This window comes from Nerophis ophidion, linkage group LG20 (assembly GCF_033978795.1).
Source record: "Nerophis ophidion isolate RoL-2023_Sa linkage group LG20, RoL_Noph_v1.0, whole genome shotgun sequence".
Taxonomy (NCBI): Eukaryota; Metazoa; Chordata; class Actinopteri; order Syngnathiformes; family Syngnathidae; genus Nerophis; species Nerophis ophidion.
The window spans coordinates 19080131-19094992 of record NC_084630.1 but is presented as its reverse complement, the minus strand read 5'-3'; the positions used below and the strand labels follow the sequence as shown (position 1 = coordinate 19094992).

General features: G+C 40.1%; 1 protein-coding gene across 1 annotated transcript in view; it reads right to left on the bottom strand.

Moving 5' to 3' along the window:
* The window catches only part of LOC133538825 (E3 SUMO-protein ligase CBX4-like), a 43761-nt gene that overhangs the window by 18302 nt on the left and 10597 nt on the right, over positions 1 to 14862 (bottom strand). Inside the window, exon 4 of the mRNA XM_061880644.1 lies at positions 11179 to 11245. Coding sequence (XP_061736628.1) covers positions 11179 to 11245 — 67 coding nt within the window. The remainder of the gene's footprint in view (positions 1 to 11178; positions 11246 to 14862) is intronic.

Genomic DNA, 14862 nt, shown 5'->3' with positions numbered 1-14862 from the left:
CCCTTTTGAAATTGTGATAATGTTCCCCTTTAACTTAGAATTTAATGGCGGCAAAACATTGCAAAAACGTTGGCACAGGGGCATTTTTACCACTGTGTTACAGGCCTTTACTTTTAACAACACTCAGTAAATGTTTGCGAACTGAGGAAACACATTTTTTAAGCTTTTCAGTTGTAATTATTTCCCATTCTTTTTTGATGTACAGCTTAAGTTGTAACAGTTGTAACAGTTGTGGTATTTTAGGCTTCATAATACAGCACACAGGTCTGGACTACAGGCAGGCCAGTCTAGTACCCGCAATCTTTTACTATGAAGCCACGCCGTTGTAACCCGTGGCTTGTCATTGTCTTGCTGAAATAAGTAGGGGCGTCTATGATAACGTTGCTTGGATGGCAACACATGTTGCTCCAAAAACCTGTATGTACCTTTCAGCATTAATGGTGCCTTCACTGATGTGTAAGTTACCCATGCCTTGGGCAATAATACACTCCCCTACCATCACAGATGCTGGCTTTTCAACTTTGCGCCTGCAACAGTCCGGATGGTTCTTTTCCTCTTTGGTCAGAGGATACGACATCCACAGTTTCTAAATACAATTTGAAGTGTCGACTTGTCATACCATTTTTCCACTTTGCACCAGTCCATCTTAGATGAGCTCGGGCACAGCCAAGCCAGCGGCGTTTCTGGGCGTTGTTGATAAATGGGTTTGGCTTTGCATAGTAGAGTTTTAACTTGCACGTACAGATGTAGGGACCAACTGTAGTTGCCTAATGGTTAGAGTGTCCGCCCTGAGATCGGTAGGTTGTAAGTTTGAACCCTGGCCGAGTCATACCAAAGACTATAAAAATGGGAAATATTACCTCCCTGCTTGGCACTCAGCATCAAGGGTTGGAATTGGGGGTTAAATCACCAAAAATGATTCCCCGACGCGGCCACCGCTGCTGCCCACTGCTCCCCTCACCTCCCAGGGGGTGATCGAGGGTGATGGGTCAAATGCAGAGAATAATTTCGCCAAATCTAGTGTGTGTGTGTGTGTGTGTGTGTGTGTGTGACAATCACAGGTAATTTAACTTATTAGTTACTGACAGTGGTATTCTGAAGTGTTCCTGAAACCATGTGGTGATATCCTTTACACATTGATGTTGCTTTCTGATGCAGTACCGCCTGAGGGGTCAAAGGTCACAGGCATTCAATGTTGGTTTTCGGCCTTTCTCCAAATTTTCCGAACCTTTTGAGGATATTACGGTCTGTAGATTGTTAAATCCCTAAATTCCTTGCAATAGCTTGTTAAAAAATGTTGTTCTTAAACTGTTCGACAATTTGCTCACGCATTTGTTGACAAAGTGGTGACCCTCGCCCCATCCTTGTTTGTGAATGACTGAGCATTTCACGGAAGCTGCTTTTATAGCCACCTGTTCCCAATTAGCCTGTTCACCTTTGGGATGTTCCACATAAGTGTTTGATGAGCATTCCTCAACTTTCTCAGTCTTTTTTGCCACTTTTTTTGAACATGTTGCAGGAATCAAAATTCCAAATGAGCTAATATTTGCAAAAAAAAAGTTTTTCTTGCCTCTCTTTCTTTGTCTTTGCAGTCCATTCAATTGAATATAAGTTGAAAAGGATTTGCAGATCATTGTAGTCTGTTTTTATTTACCATTTACACTTCCAAAGACATGCACCTGGGGATAGGTTGATTGGCAACACAAAATTGGCCCTAGTGTGTGAATGTGAGTGTGAATGTTGTCTGTCTATCTGTGTTGGCCCTGCGATGAGTTGGCGACTTGTCCAGGGTGTACCCCGCCTTCCGCCCGATTGTAGCTGAGATAGGCGCCAGCGCCCCCCGCGACCCCGAAAGGGAATAAGCGGTACAAAATGGATGGATGGACAAAGTGCCAATTTCACTGGTTTTGGGTTTTGTAACTTATTGTCGTTTTAGGGCATCTTACCCTCCGGATCCACCAAATGTGGTGAAACACAGCGTGACAGTTGCCGTCCACTTTCAATTTACACTACTACCACCTACAGAAGTGGAGTGGAACAATATCGCCAGGCACCGCTTTGGGATTGTTGAGTGTCCTTCATGTAAACCCGGTTTCCAGATGAGTTGGGAAATTGTGTTAGATGTAAATATAAACGGAATACAATGATTTGCAAATCCTTTTCAACCCATATTCAGTTGAATGCACTACAAACACAACATATTTGATGTTCAAACTCATAAACTTTATTTTTTTTTGCAAAAAATAATTAACTTAGAATTTCATGGCTGCAACACGTGCCAAAGTAGTTGGGAAAGAGCATGTTCACCACTGTGTTACATCACCTTTTCTTTCAACAACACTCACTGAGGAAACTAATTGTTGAAGATTTGAAAGTGGAATTCTTTCCCATTTATGTTTTATGTAGAGCTTCAGTCGTTCAACAGTCCAGGGTCTCCGCTGTCGTATTTTACGCTTCATAACGCGCCACACATTTTCGATGGGAGACAGGTCTGGACTGCAGGCGGGCTAGGAAAGTACCCGCACTCTTATTTTACGAAGCCACGCTGTTGTAACACTTGTCTTGTGGAAATAAGCAGGGGCGTCCATGATAACGTTGATTGGATGACAACATATGTTGCTTCAAAACCTGTATGGACCTTTCAGCAATAATGGTGCCTTCACAGATGTGTAAGTTTCCCATGCCTTGCGCACTAATACACCCCCATACCATCACAAATGCTGGCTTAGGGCTGGGCGATAAAACGATAACGATATATATCGCGATAGACATGTGATCAATATCAATAGAAAATGGGGTCGATAGAACGTTCGATAATTTCACTGAGTTCTGTTAGAAAAAAATAGTAAGAAACGCAGAGCCGGAACCGCACGGCATTCTGGGGGGTGTAGGCAAAGGAAGGGCTTTAGCCTCTCGACCTATCACGGCCGAGCCTGAACCGCAACGCATTCTGGGAAATGCTAACAGGGAAAAAAAAAAGCAACGATTGATTGATACTTTTATTAGTAGATTGCACAGTTCAGTACATATTCCGTACAATTGACCACTAAATGGTAACACCCGAATAAGTTTTTCAACTTGTTTAAGTCGGAGTCCACGTAAATCAACGAAACGGGAATATGAGTGCGGCAGCACGAGAGGAAATTGTAAATAAAAAAGGAAACGTCACCAGTTTGGCAGTATTTTGGATTGTTTAAGTCCGATACGAATCAGAGTAATACTGTCTGCAAACTTTGCAAGGTCGTAGTCCCGACCGAGTGTTGGAACACGACAAACTTATTTTACCACCGGAGCCGCTCTCACCCGCTGGAGTACAGCAGCAAACAGCCACAAGCATCTACATCAGCCGGTGCAAGTGGAACAGCACCGAAGCGGCAACAACAGACCACCATCGAGAGGCACTCGGCAGCAGTGCCATACAACAACAATTCAAAACATTGTAAAGAAATAAGGGATGCAGTGGTGTATCAATTAGCGAAGGACATGCTACCGCTCAGCATAGTTGAGAAGTCTGGGTAAGCATTTATTTAATGTCAATATTTGCACATCGACCAGTATTTTCATTTATTTGACAGTTTTTCTTAATGCTGACCTCGTTCTAAAGGTTAAAGGTTATATTTAAAATAAAAGTATTTAAATTCAGCCTTTTTTCTCCTGGTCTTTATTTAGAATAGTTTTTTTTTTTTTTTTTATCGATAATTATCGATATCGACTGATATGAAACACTTATATTGTGATCATTTTTTTTGTCATATCGCCCAGCCCTATGCTGGCTTTTGAACTTTGCGCGTATAACAATCCGAATGGTTATTTTCTTCTTTGTTCCGGAGGACACCACGTCCTCTAATGTTTCCAAATATAATTTGAAATGTGGACTCGTCAGACCACAGAACACCTTTCCACTTTGCATTAGTCCATCTTAGGTGAGCTCGGGCCCGGCCAAGCCAGCGGCGTTTCAGGATATTGTTGATAAATGAGTTTGGCTTTGCATAGTAGAGTTTTAACTTGCACTTACAGATGTAGTTACCAACTATAATTATTGACAGTGGTTTTATGAAGTGTTCCTGAGCCTATGTGGTGATATCCTTTACACACTGATGTCAGTGTTTGATGCAGTACCACCTGAGGGGTCAAAGGTCCATAATAACATTGCTTACGTGCAGTGACTTCTCCAGATTCTCTGAACTTTTTGATGATTTTACGGACCGTAGATTGTAAAATCCCTAAATTCCTTGCAATAGCTCGTTGAGAAATGTTGTTCTAAAACTGTTCGACAATTTGCTTACAAATTGGTGACCCTCGCCCCATCCTTGTTTGTGAATTTCTTAGCATTTCATGGAAGCTGCTTTCATACCCAATCATGGCACCCAATTGTTCCCAATTAGTCTGCACACCTGTGGGATTTTCCATATAAGTGTTTGATGAGCATTCCTCAACTTTATCAGTATTTATTGCCACCTTTCTCAACTTCTTTGTCACGTGTTGCTGGCATCAAATTCTAAAGTTAATGATTATTTGCAAAAAAAAAAAAAAAAAGTTTATCAGTTTGAACATCAAATATGTTGTCTTTGTAGCATATTCAACTGAATATGGGTTGAAAATGATTTGCAAATCATTGTATTCTGTTTATATTTACATTTAACACAATTTCCCAACTCATACGGAAACGGGGTTTGCAAAAGGATCATTGTAAATTAACATAACTTATTTCCCTACCATTTTATCAGGACACGTGCATCAAAAATTTTAACCATAGAGAAGCCATCACATTACAGTTGACTAAGCTGTGTCTGTGCATGACAGCCCAAAGCTGTAATCTTATGGCAAACATTGAGCATTAAAAATGTTAAACAATATAGAAATGTGTGTTTAACTCAATCAAGTTGCTGAATTGGTTTCTACCAGATAGTAAGAAAGGATCGAGGGCCAATAGTTGCCTTTTTTTAATTGATGGGTGATCTTTACCGCAGCTGTGTGCTGGTGTTCACAATTGGGCAAAGATTGTACTCACTGGAAAGATTCCTCCAAAGAAATCAGGAATCGAATTAGGGCTGGGCGATATATCGAGATATACGATATATCGCAGGTTTGTCTCTGTGAGATATAGAAAATGACTATATCGTAATATTCGATTATATGTTCTCACACTGTTGCTTTAAGCTGCGTGTATTACATTACTGGCGTGTCTCACTTCTTCTCGTCTGTCCTTCTCCCAGAGACGTAAAATAGGCCCGCCTTCTTACATACATCACATACTGTCGCGCATGTAGCGTCACACGCTCTTGCCGAGAGCTAACGTTAGCATAGTCATCATTGTCACTGGCGTCCCACCGGGTGTGAGTTTTCCTTGCCCACTGGGTGTGAGTTTTCCTTGCCCTTATGTGGGTTCTTCCGAGGATGTCGTAGTCGTTTGTACAGTCCTTAGAGACATTTGTGATTTAGGGCTATATAAATAAATATTGATTTGATTTGATTTACTGATAATGGTTTTATGAAGTGTTCCTGAGCCTATGTGGTGATATCCTTTACACACTGATGTCGGTTTTTGATGCAGTACCGCCTGAGGGATCAAACGTTCGTAATATCGTCGCTTTCGTGCAGTGATTTCTCCAGATTCTTTGAACTTTTTGGTGGCTAACGTCAGCTGAGGCAGATCGAGTTGCTTTTAGCTGCGTGCATCACACAACAGGTGTTTCTCACTCCTCCTCATCTCTCATTCTGACAGATACGGAAAACAAGCCCGCCTTCTTACATACGTCACATACTCTCGCGCGTCTAGCGTCATAGCGCTCGCCGATCAGAGAGGTAGCAGCATGGCTAACGTTAGCTGGGCCAGGTCGAGCGAGCGGAGCTTGTGACAATACAAGAGAGAGATGGTGTAAAACTTATCACAAATGGAGGAAGAACAATAAATGCTCAACATAAAGAGCAGGGGATCCATCATTTGGCTGTGGTTTGGCTTCAAGTGGGAAGATATTCAGCAGACAACAGCAATATACTGTTCAATGTATATACTATGATGATTAACCTGTGTGATGACTATATTATGCTGATAGTATAGATTTGTACCATGAAATGATTAACGTGGACCCCAATTTAAACAAGTTGAAAAATTTATTCAGGTGTTACCATTTAGTGGTCAATTGTACGGAATATGTACTGAACTGTGAAATCTACTAATAAAAGTATCAATCAATCAATGCAAAGTATGCAGCAGACGTGTTACTACAAAAAGGTAGCAACACTATTAATTTGTTCTTTCATTTAAAAAGTCACCCATGAGAGAATGAAGAGTGTTTAATAAATACAGTTTTGGTCAATTGACTTTGTTGTGATTTCCCTCTCTGCATGAAAGTTTAAAAGTAGCATATATTAATGCAGTATGAAGAAGAATGTTTTAATGTAGACACATAGAATCATCATACTGCTGTGATTATATGCATCAAGTGTTCATTCAAGGCCAAGGCAAAATATCGTAATATATATATCGTATATACCAATATGGCATAAAAATAACGCGATATTAATAAAAGCCAATATCGCCCAGCCCTAGATCGGATTTAACTACAGCAACACGTGCCGCGACCGCCCCTGTCATTTGCCGTAATGTCCTAAACAATTGACCAACAATAGCGGCAGGAACATGCTGTGACCGCCCTTGACTTTTTACTTGTTTCATGCACGAGGTATGTAACAGGAAACGGTATAATGATAATTCGCGATAAAATTCCAGATGGTTAGTAATACCGTCTAATTTATTAATTATTGAAAAACTGTCATTTATTAATGCATTTTAGTCAGGCGAATGCGCACGAGCGTCATTTGGCTTGATAATCATGGCGGACTAACGACCCAGACTTTGCTCGGGAGATTTTCTCTCGGAGTAAACAGAGCCAAGCGCTTGGTTTAACGTCATTTTCTTTCGCCGCCCGGCATGCGGTTAAGAGCGCACTCCTGTGTTTAGATGGATACAGGTGTGGACAATATTGAAGACAGATGCACTTGTCCCCACACTAAAAGAATACAGTGAAAGAGAATTATATTTGATGTTGCTTTTCTTTTTCTCAATACATCAGCTGCTGCGACTAAGAGTTAATGAGGTGAGGAAACATGCAGCAGGCGATGTGTAGTGAACGTTGTCACAACTCATTTATAAAGTCTTCGACATCCATTGCTTTCCTCCTCTCCAAGGTTCTCATAGTTATCATTGTCACCGACGTCCCACTGGGTCATTATTGTCACCGATGTCCCACTGGGTGTGAGTTTTCCTTGCCCTTATGTGGGCCTACCGAGGATGTCGTAGTGGTTTGTGCAGCCCTTTGAGACAATAGTGATTTAGGGCTATATAAGTAAACATTGATTGATTGATTTAATTTGTTTACTGGGATGTTCACTCGTCTTTTAACTGTAAACTGTATCAATGTTCAAATAACATCAATACTACCTAAAATGATTTGTCATCTCATCAAATTGAAAGGCTGTGATGATTGTGTATTCGATGTGAGACGAGTCACTCTATTTTTGTTGGCCAAAATGTTGTACTGATAGGAGGCGTTTGAGAAGAACAAAGCTTGTTTATTTGACTTAATCTTCATTAGCCAAACTGTTTTTTGTTTTATTTCAATAAGTACACTTGTGCAATTGCAATGCCTTGATTTTAGCGATGTTAGTAAATGCAACGTCATTAATTGTCATAACTTATTTTTATGTTTCAGCGAGGGCTGTACGATAAATCAAATATATACATGTGTATACGAGTATACATTCTCACGCAGTTGCTTTTAGCTGCGGGCATTACACTTAAGGCTTTTCTCACTCTTTCTTGTCTCTCCTTTTCACAGAGAGATAAAACAAGCACACCTTCTTACATAAGTCAAATACTGTCGCATCTGCAACGTCATACACCCTCGCCGAGCAGAGAGGTAGCGGCATGGGTAAAGTTAGCTGTAGCAGGTGGTGCTAGCGGAGCGGTGCGAGTGATAATACGAGAGAGTGAAAGATGCGAATCTGTTAACAAATGATGGAAGTATTATTTCCCAAGAAAAACAGCACGGAGTCCATCGTCTGGCGGTGGTTCGGCTTCAAGCGGGAAGATGTTGAACAGACAACCGTAATATGTCAAGTATGCGGCAAAAGCGTCGCTACAAAAAGTAGCCACACTACTCATTTGTAGCATCTTTTGAAAAGTCACCCGCTAGAGAATGAAAAGTGCTTAAAGGGGAACATTATCACAATTTCAGAAGGGTTAAAACCAATAAAAATCAGTTCTCAGTAGCTTATTTTATTTTTTGAAGTTTTTTTCAAAATTTTACCCATCAGGGAATATCCCGAAAAAAGGCTTTAAAGTGTCTGATTTTCGCTATCTTTAAATCCATCGTCCATTTTCCTGTGATGTCATTTAGTGATGCCAACATGGCAGATAGCACAGCAAGATATAGCGACATTAGCTCGGATTCAGACTTGGATTTCAGCGGCTTAAACGATTCAACAGATTACGCATGTATTGAAACGGATGGTTGGAGTATGGAGGCAGATAGCGAAAATGAAATTGAAGAAGAAACTGAAGCTATTGAGCGAGTAGCTATTGACGCTATTCGGCGATCGCCTTCGATTGATTGTCGCAAGATATCCATACATCTCTGTGCCACGTATGCCTTAGCATCGCCAGTAAAATGTGCAGACCAAATGATCGGGACTTTTGCATCTTGTGACACTGGAGCAACTTAAATCTGTCGATTGGTAAGTGTTTGTTTGGCATTAAATGTGGGTGGAGAGAAAGGCTGGATGCAAATGTACATACAGCTAGCCTAAATAGCATGTTAGCATCGATTAACATGCCGTGCTAATCGATGCACACTCCACGTAAGTCAACTTGAATCCGTCCCTGATCGTGTTGTTACACCCTCCGACAACAAACCGACGGGCATGATGTCTCCAAGGTACGGAAAACAGTTGAAAAAATTGAAAATAACAGAGCTGATTAGATTCGATGTTTGTAATGTGTTTGAGAAAATGGCGGATTGACTACCTAGGTGATGTCACAAGAGAGTGAATAATTGAAAGGCGTTTAATTTGCCAAAATTCACCCATTTAGAGTTCGGATATCGGTTAAAAAAATAAATGGTCTTTTTTCTGCAACATCAAGGTATATATTGACGCTTACATAGGTCTGGTGATAATGTTCCCCTTTAAAACTCCGCATGTCGACATCTCCGTTTGGTGCCACACCCAACAAAATGCCGAATCAACCAGCAATAAACCAATTAACCCATTTCCACATCAACAAAAACAGTCAAAAACATCCGCAGTAACCTACCACATGGAGAAAGACATACACTATTTGATTTCCTATTATGCAGTTAACTTTTATTTGACAGTTATTGAAATATCTTGTGTGACATCATGCACTAAAGTGCACTTTATTTGTTTTTAAAGGGGAACATTATCACAATTTCAAAAGGGTTAAAAACAATAAAAATCAGTTCCCAGTGGCTTGTTGTATTTTTTGAAGTTTTTTTCAAAATTTTACCGGTCTCGGAATATACCTAAATAAAGCTTTAAAGTGCCTTATTTTCGCTCTCTGCGAAGACACTGGCCATTTCCCTGTGACGTCATACAGTGCTGCCAATACAAACAACATGGCGGTTACCACAGCAAGATATAGCGACATTAGCTCGGATTCAAACTCAGATTTCAGCGACTTAAGCGATTCAACAGATTACGCATGTATTGAAACAGATGGTTGGAGTATGAAAGTATTGAAGAAGAAACTGAAGCTATTGAGCGAATAGCTATTGACGCTATTCATAGCCATAGCATGGCCGAATAGCTGCGTTAGCATGGCCGGTAAAATGTGCGGACCAAACGATCAGGACTTTCGCATCTTTTGACACTGGAGCAACTTAAATCCGTCGATTGGTAAGTGTTTTTTTCGCATTAAATGTGGGTGGAAGGAAACGTAATATAGTTGCAAACGCATCTACAGGTTATCCATACATCTCTGTTCCATGTCTGCTTTAGCACCGCCGGTAAATAGCATCTTAGCATCGATTAGCGTAGCATGTTAGCATCGATTAGCTGGCAGTCAACATCAACAAAACTCACCTTTGTGATTTCGTTGACTATCGTTGCAAATACATTTGCAGGTTATCCATACATCTCTGTGCCATGTCTGCCTTAGCATTGCCGGTCAAATGTTGAGACACTCTGGCACATTCAATGGGGGTCTGGCGGTAGACACTTTCGCATCTTCGGGCCAGTGGTGCAACTTGAATCCCTCTCTGTTAGTGTTGTTACACCCTCCCACAACACACCGACGAGGCATGATGTCTCCAAGGTTCCAAAAAATAGTAGAAAAAACGGAAAATAACTGAGCTGAGACCCGGTGTTCGTAATGTATTGAAAATGAAAATGGCGGCTGTATTACCTCGGCGACGTCACATTCTGACGTCATCGCCTCCAGCGCGATAAACAGAAAGGTGTTTAATTCGCCAAAATTCACCCATTTAGAGTTTGGAAATCGGTTAAAAAAATAGATGGTCTTTTTTCTGCACCATCAAGGTATATATTGACGCTTACATAGGTCTGATGATAATGTTCCCCTTTAACTATTGTGGCGTTCTGTACAAAAAGTGCACTTTAATTTAGTTTTGTTTTGATATGTCATCTTAGTGACATCATGCACAAAAGTGCACTCAGCTTGTTTTAAAATGTCTCTGACATGACCGGTGTGCTTAGTAACTGTTTAATAAATACAGTTTTGGTAAATTGACATAGTTGTGATTTCCCTCTCTGCATGAAAGTTTAAAAGTAGCATATATTAATGCAGTATGAAGAAGAATGTTTTAATGTAGACACATAGAATCATCATACTGCTGTGATTATATGAATCAGGTGTTCATTCAAGGCTAAGAAAAAATATGGAAATATATACGGTGTATCGTGACATGGCCTAAAAATATCGAGATATAAATAAAAGGCCATTACGCACAGCCCTAATTTCAGCCTTTGTTTCCTCATATATGGTTTCGGCCAATAATCTTCATTATGGTGCATCCCTAACATTTTTTAATAATTACAAAGTAACTGCATTTTTATGTCTAGACTTTGGGAACACCCTGTGCATAATTTACTGCTCAGTGTTATAGTATGTTTTACCTCTTTGCACTACTTTCTTACCTGAACCAACAGGTGCTTGGGCTTCGGTCCTCTCTTGCGATATCCGATCAGCTGCTCTTGGCGTTCCCTGTGGAGAAATAAACAGCAGGCAGTGAGTGCAACCACCTCACATACGTAGACTGAGGTTTGTGTTGCATAACACAACGTACACACAATTCTCAAGTGATGTACAGTAGGTTATCTGCAAAGCAAATGAGTGGGGTCCTTACAAAATAACCTATTTAGTGAAAGTATCCAGGAGCTAAAAAGTAGCCTCCTGTTGACCTTTTCCCCCGGTCTCCACATTGTTCCCTCAACAGCAGTAACTCAATCCTGCAGACAGAAGTGATGTCAGTCCGCTACCCCGCCCTCCGCCCTCACATCTAATTACAGTGACTCAGTGTATTTTCATAGCCTGGCATTCAGACAATTTGGCTCCCAGGAGAGACATGCAATTAGTTTCAATAAAACGTCTCTTTTAGCATGAGAGTGAGAGAAAAAAAAACGCAGGTAATTGCTAAAACAGACGGAGAGGGATTTTCATGTTTTCCTATAACGTGCGACCTGTGGCAAAAAGGTCGAGGCGAAAGCACAGAGCCTTAAATAAAAGCCAATTGCAGTTTTAACATAATATGCATTTAGTATTAGTATAAGGTAGGTATTAATGCTAAATGAATACTAAATATTAGGGGTGTAACGGTACGTGTATTTGTATTGAACCGTTTCGGTACAGGGTTTCGGTTCGGTAAGAGGGTGTATCGAAGGAGTTTGTATTCTAAAGTCTTAACAAGCTGCTCTGCTTTCTGCCTGTCTGAGCAGTGAGCACCCAGCATTGTCCCGCCCACACAACCATCTGATTGGTTACATACAAAGCCAATCAGCAGTGCGTATTCAGAGCGATGTAACAGCCAATCAGCAGTGCGTATTCAGAACGCATGTTGTAAATGCTTCATTGTCGATCAGACATGTGTTTAGCAGCGGACATCGTACACTCCCCAAATTATAAAAAACACTTTCCAGTCACAACTATTACAAACATCACTATAAGCCCGTTGACATTCTAGAAACTTAAACTGCAGCTCAGCTCGCTCACAGTTCTGGCTTGAGGTGATGTGAAAGCTAATTAGCGTTATGTTAGCTCATTTTGCTGTGTGTGTGCGTGCGTGCGTGCGTGTGTGTGTGTGTGTTAGGGGCAGCAAAACCCTGTCTGTCTTATTTCACATGAACTAACATGAACTCCATAGATTTCAGGGATGAATAGTCTCTCCTATTGCAATTGTACTATTTTTCAGCTATAGTTATATTAATCATTAGTAATGTAGCAGTCTAGTTTTGAATGGCAGGTTCCCTGCTATCACATGTTGACAAAAATATAACATTTACATAATAAAAGTCAACTACAGGCTTCCCAAATGCTGTAATAAATTAAGCATGATGAGTTGACTTAAAACTGTTTAATGTTGCACTTTGTATTTGTAGAAGAAAGGTTTTTTCATTTTATTTAATCAAAGCAACAACTTGAGGTAGTTTAATGTGGATTAACGTGGGCAGAATTATTATAGTGTTCCCAATGTTAAAAGGATAAAGCCATTGTTTACAAATTTGGTAAATAAATAACCAAAAAATGTATATTTTGTTGTTTTCTTACTGTACCGAAAATGAACCGAACCGTGGCCTCTAAACCGAGGTACGTACCGAACCGAAATTTTTGTGTACCGTTACACCCCTACTAAATATGTATTACCATAATAGTAAAAAGGTGTACAAAGCTGGTCAGGCACTTAGCAGACTTTGGAGCAGGAGGCCATCTATTTGAAGCCACCAGGAAGGCCCCAGTTTGACATTTGAGGATCCTCTGAATTATAACTATAGGTTTTATTTTTTTCCAAATTCCATTTACGTATTTTTAGAACACATATCTGACTTTGACCAATTGCACTTATTTTACAAACATAGTTTGTGCTTTATGTGTCCGTGAATAAAACGTCTGGTATTTAAGAGCGACCTATTAGGATTTCAATCTTCATTTAATTATCTCTATTTAAAACACTTCTTTGAAATCTAGATCAGTTTGATAATCCTCAAACAGTGGCACGCAGGCTCTTTGTATGGGTAGACGGAAGAATCACTTGATTTAAGTACGGAGGTTTATTTTAGTAAATTCAAACCGTGCGTAATGTAACAGTGGCCAAAAAAATGAAATACACTTGTTAAAGGGGAACATTATCACCAGACCTATGTAAGCGTCAATATATACCTTGATGTTGCAGAAAAAAGACCATATATATTTTTTTAACCGATTTCCGAACTCTAAATGGGTGAATTTTGGCGAATTAAACGCCTTTCTGTTTATGCCTCTCTGAGCGACGACATCAGAACGTGACGTCACATCGGTACTCAACGCCATTTTTCCCTACACATCAGATGCATCGAGTCAAATCAGCTCTGTTATTTGATAGTATAATCACAGTATACTGCTGTGATTATATGCATCAAGTGTTCATTCAAGGCAAAATATCGTAATATATATCGTATATCACATTATGGCATAAAATATTGCAATATTAATAAAAGCCAATATCGCCCAGCCCTAATTCCAACCATTGAAACACTTTGTATAGTTTAAGACTTACGGTCAATAGAAAACATGACTGCACATCAGAATGGCAGCTACACTTTCCACCTTAAAGATCTAAAAAAAATTATTTGGGAATGTCCGGCAGGCCAGATTGAAAAACTCAACGACAGGTCTGCTCTAGACTGTGCTGTGAACATTTTGTTTCTGGTAAGTGAACACAGTTTCCAACCTCGTTTCCAACCTTTTCTGATTAATTATAATAGATTGATTGATTGAAGCATTTATTAGAAGTTTGCATAGGATCAGGTAGAGTCTCATGACGGTACAGATTGACTGGTAGAAGGTCAACTTTAAGGAGTTACCCCAAGAAAACATTACAAGCATGTCGTGTTTATTTAAAAAAAAAATGTTTCCTCCATGTCAGAGTAAAGTTTATATTTTTTAGCGTTGCAGCTATGGCAGGCAAAATCAGCCACTACTTAAAAAAACGATCTCGCAAGGTGGAAAGTCAAGAGTCCAGGTGAAACAGAGCAGAGAATTTAACCTAACAGGCAGTTAAAAAGTGTAATAATTCATGGTGGTGACATGTGGACATATTTGCCCACAGAGCGCTTGTAGGCTGCTTCAGATCATCTATGAGTGTCTCAAGCAAAAGTGGCCCCACCACACAAGCTAGGAGCCCATCATTCTCTTATGCAAGCGCTAAGGCCACAGGTGTCAAAGTCAAGGCCCGTGGGCCTGATCTGGCCCGCAAACACCTGGAAATGATATGTGTCAATAAAGAACTTATTTTCTCACCAAAGGCAATGGATTTTTAAAATTTTGACAGAAAAAATGTATCTCCGTTCGGTGCCACACCCACACAATGCCGAAGCAACAATTTCCAGATCATCACTGTATGGAAAAAAACTCTACAACAGAACGTCCGCAGGAACCTACCACAGAACGAAGGACATACTGTACACTATTTGATTTCCAATTATGCAGCTCATTTTTTTGACACTTATTGAACTATCTTATGTGACATCATGCACAAAAGTGCACTTTGTTTTACACTATCGTAGTTGCGTTCTGTACAAAAAGTGCACTTTAATTTAGTGTTGTTTTGATATGTCATCTTAGTGACA